Consider the following 4,577-nt stretch of genomic DNA (forward strand, 5'->3'; position numbering starts at 1 on the left):
TGAGACTCTGTCTCAAAAAAAAAAAAAAAGGAAAAGAAAATCCTAGGTGGGATGTGGTGGCTCATGCCCAGAATCCCAGCACTTTGGGAGGCTAAGTTGGGTGGATCGCTTGAGGTCAGGAGTTCCAGAACAGCCTGGCCAACATGGTGAAATCCCATCTGTACTAAAAACACAAAAATTAGCTGGCATGGTGGTGGGTGGCTGTAATCCCAGCTACTCGTGAGTCTGAGGCAGGAGATTCACTTGAACCCAGGAGACGGAGGTTGCAGTGAGCCAGGATTGTCATTGTACTCCAGCCTGGGCTATAAGAGAGAGACACTGTCAAAAAGAGAAAGAAAAGAAAAGAAAGAGAAAGCAGGAAAGAAAGAAAGAAAGAAGAAAATCCTAAGGAATCTGCTTAAAAAATCTCCTAGAACGAATAAACAAGTTAAACAAGGTCACATAATACAAGATCGATATAGAAAATTCATTCATATTTATGTATGCTAGCAATAAATAATCTCAACATAAAATTAAGAACACAATTCCATTTACGATAGCATAAAAAAGAATAAAATTTTAGAAATACCTTAAAGTAGTGTAAGATGTACACTGAAAACTATTTTTAAATGTTGGAAGAAATTAAAAATCTAAAGGAATGGAAAGATATCCCATGTTCATGGATCAGAAAACTTACTATTTTAAGATGGCCACATCCCCCAAATTGATCTAAATATCAATATAATTTTTTAAATTGTTTTAATGTTTTTTTTTTAAAGATAGAGGTCTCACTATATTGTCCAGGCTGATCTCAAACTCCTGGGCCAAAACAATCCTCCCACCTTGGCCTACCAAAGTGCTGGGATTATAGATATGAGCCACAAGGAAAACCTGAAAAACTAGTTCAGGCCATGATGGAAAGGACAGTCAGAGATGCCTCCTTATACTTTTCTGTCTTTGGAGTATAGGCACAACTGACCAGCCTTAACATTAAAATAGAGATCGTTAGACTGAAAAAAAAAGATTCTTCATAGCAATAAGATACCAAACTCCAACCTGACTCTGGTATAGCATCACATGACAGATAACAAGCCCTGAAGGAAATCAGAATATTTTACCCCAAAATATATTTTCTTTGTCATAGTTTGAAATGGCTCTACAAAGCCATCTTTTGAGGGAACATTTGCATGCTATCAAAAATGTTCTTTTCTTACAACAACAGACCCCAAACTTTTTGACACCAGGGACCAGTTTCATGGAAGACAACTTTTCCATGGACTGGGCGGGTAAGGGGGATATGGTTTTAGGATGAAACTGTTCTACCTCCGATCATCAGGCATTAGTTAAATTCTCATAAGGAGCATATAACCTAGATCCCTCACATGTGCAGTTCACAATAGGGCTCACATACCTATGAGAATCTAATACCACCACTGATCTAACAGGAGGCAGAGCTCAGAGTGTAATGCTAGCTCACCTGCCGCTCACCTCCTACTGTGTGGCCTGGTTCCTAACGGGCACAGACTGGTACCAGTCTGCAGCCCAGGAGTTGAAGACCCCTGTCTTAGCTCTCATCCAGAGTCTGACACCTTTTAAAGCCTCATAAGAGATATTTAGCATCTATTCTCTCTGAAGCCTGTTACTAAGAGGCTTCATCTATACAACAAGAACCTTGGCTTCCATAGCCCCCCTTATCTTAACTCAAGCATTTATTTATGCTGATTTCAACTCTTCAGGCAAAACAACCCATTGCCAATCAGTTTGAATTCACCTATAGCCTGAAACCCCCTCCCTAAACAGTTATACATTTTGAGGCCTAAATATATAAAACCAAGCTGTAACCTAACTACCTTTGGCACAAGTTCTCAGGACCTCCTGATGCTATGTTATGGGCCGTGGTCACTCATATTTGGTTCTGAATAAACCTCTTTAAATATTTTACAGAATTTGGCTTTTTCATCAGCAATGGGAAAGGAGGTCAGACGTACCTCATTATACCCACCTCTTTTTGGAGTTTAGGCACACTAACTGACCAGCATTAATGTTATCATAGAGATCATGGCCAGGTGAGGTGGCTACCGCCTGTAGCCCTAACACTTTGGAAGGCTGAGGCAGGAAGATAACTTAAGCCCAGGAGTTCAAGACCAGCCTGCACAACAGTGTGAAAACTCGACTCTACAAAAAATACAAAAACTAGCCAGGCATGGTGGTGCTTGCCTGTAGTCCCAGCTACTGAGGAGGCTGAGATAAGAGGATCACTTGAGCCCAGGAGGTTGAGGCTGCAGCGAGCTGAGATCACATCACCGCATTCCAGCCTGGATGACAGAGTGAGACCCTGTCTCAAGTAAAGAAAAGAAAAAAAGAGATCACATGACTGGCAAAATAGACTCTTTGTGGCAATAAAATACCAAACTATGGCTAGGTGTTGTGGCCCATGCCTGTAATCCCAGGACTTCTGAAGCAGCATTGTTTGTGTGGAGTAATACCCAAGGTTCATTGTCTCATGCCAAGCAAATCAAAGACACGAACACACAAGAAGTGTGTTTAAGAGAGGAAAGTTTAATAGGCAAAAGTGAAAAGCTCTCCCCTGCAGAGGGAAGGGGGTTCTGAACAGATCTCTCCAATTTGGGGTGAGTTGAGGTTGGTTTTATGGATGAGCTTAAGGAGCTGGTGTCTGATTTACTTAGGGCCAAGAGGATTGGTTGGACCAGTTGTGCCTTTTACAAAGCACTAGAAGAGGCTGGCCATCCCACCCTCATCTCTTATTATGTAAATGGGTTTTACCCTGGCCAGTGCCATGTTGCTTGCACACGTGGCAGCAAAGTAAAGGGAAGAGGAAACCTCCATGCTGAATATACCTGGCTTCCAGGTATCCCTTTTCTATTGGCACAGCTGCTGGCATTTACCTATGCAAGCTTCCAACTTGCTTATCTATGCTCGCAGCTTGATTGTTCAGGCTGCTTTTTGTTAGAAATGATTTGGGGACTACTTTTTATTAAAAGAAAAACCTTACCAAGGACTCCCTAACCCTGGCTAACTGTCTAAATAATTTCTTTTTAGCTCCTGTAGCGCTTTGGGAGGCCGAGGTGGGAGGATCATTTGAGACCAGGAGTTTGACACCAGCCTGGGCCACATAACAAGACCCTGTCTCTACGTTTTATATTTATACATATTGTTAAAAAATATACCAAATTATAAACAAGACCTAGGCCATGCAAGACATAGGTTATGTCACACCCTATAGATTGTAAAATCTTGTTAAATGAGTTTTTTTTTTATTAACCTGGTATAATGTGGCTTACCTTCCAACCTGACACTGGTATAGCATCACACGATGGAAGACAAACCCTGAAGGAAATAAAAATATTTTATGTCAGCCAGGCACGGTGGCTCACACCTGTAATCCCAGAACTTTGGGAGGCCAAGGCAGGCAGATCATTTGAGGTCAGGAGTTTGAGACCAGCCTGGCCAATATTGTGAAACTCCGTCTCTACTGAAAATACAAAAAGTTAGCCGGGTGTGGCAGTGCATGCCTATAATCTCAGCTACTCAGGAGGCTGAGGCAGGAGAATCGCTTGAACCTGGGAGACAGAGGTTGCAGTGAGCTGAGATCACACCACTGCACCACAGCCTTGATGACAGAGCAAGGCTCCAACTCAAAAAACAAACAAACAAACAAAATACAAAAATTAGGTGTGGTGGTGCATGCCTGTAATTCCAGCAGCTCTGGAGGCTGAGGCAGGAGAACTGCTTGAACCCAGGAGGTGGAGGTTGCAGTGAGCTGAGATGGTGCTATACTCCAGTTTGGGTGACAGAGCAAGACTCTGTCTCAAAAAAAAAAAAAAAAAAAATCCCAAAATATATTTCTTTGACATATTTTGAAATGGCCCTACAAAACTGTCTTTTGTAACAGAAATTTGCATCTGCAGAGAATTTCCTTTAATGCAGCCAGAATTTCCTTTTCTAGGCCTTTCCCAGATTTAGGAAAGATTGATTCTGATACTTAAATTTTAAATTTCCAAAAAGAGACATGTGGTGACAAAGTACCATCTATTCTCTCTCTCTCTTTTTTTTTTTTTGAGATGAAGTCTCACTCTGTCACCTAGGCCGGAGTGCAGTGCATGATCTTGGCTCACTATGACCTCCGTATCCTGGGTTCAATCAATTCTTGTGCCTCAGCCTCCCAAGTAGCTGGGGTTACAGGCGCATGCCACAACGCCCGGCTAATTTTTGTATTTTTAGTAGACATAGTGTTTCAACATTTTGGTCAGGCTGATCTCAAACTCCTGACCTCAGTGATCCACCTGCCTTGGCCTCACAGAGTGTTGGGATTACAGGCGTGAGCCACAGTGCCAAGCCCATTTATTCTCTGAGGCTGCCACTCACAAAGTTTCATCTATGAAACCAGGACCTTGAACCCCACAACTCCCTTATCTTAGTTCAAGCATTCTTTTCTACTGACTTCAAGTCTTTAGAAAAAGCTTAACTCTCAAGCAATTGTCAACTAAAGAATCCCTAAAATCCACCTAAGACCACCCTTTGAGATATCCGCCTTTTTGGGTCTAACCAATGTATGCCTTCCATGTACTGATTTATGT

General features: G+C 42.0%; 1 protein-coding gene across 3 annotated transcripts in view; it reads right to left on the bottom strand.

Annotated features, from left to right (window-relative positions):
* SHLD1 (shieldin complex subunit 1) overlaps positions 1 to 3,323 on the bottom strand; it is a 72,898-nt gene extending 69,575 nt beyond the window's left edge. For all 3 annotated transcript variants that reach the window (XM_017523992.2, XM_037736906.1, XM_037736907.1), the window contains exon 1: positions 3,282 to 3,323. In XM_017523992.2, coding sequence (XP_017379481.1) covers positions 3,282 to 3,307 — 26 coding nt within the window. In that variant the 5' untranslated portion in view covers positions 3,308 to 3,323. The remainder of the gene's footprint in view (positions 1 to 3,281) is intronic.
* Positions 3,324 to 4,577: the final 1,254 nt, after the last annotated feature.

This window comes from Cebus imitator, unplaced genomic scaffold (assembly GCF_001604975.1).
Source record: "Cebus imitator isolate Cc_AM_T3 unplaced genomic scaffold, Cebus_imitator-1.0 Scaffold31, whole genome shotgun sequence".
NCBI lineage: Eukaryota > Metazoa > Chordata > Mammalia > Primates > Cebidae > Cebus > Cebus imitator.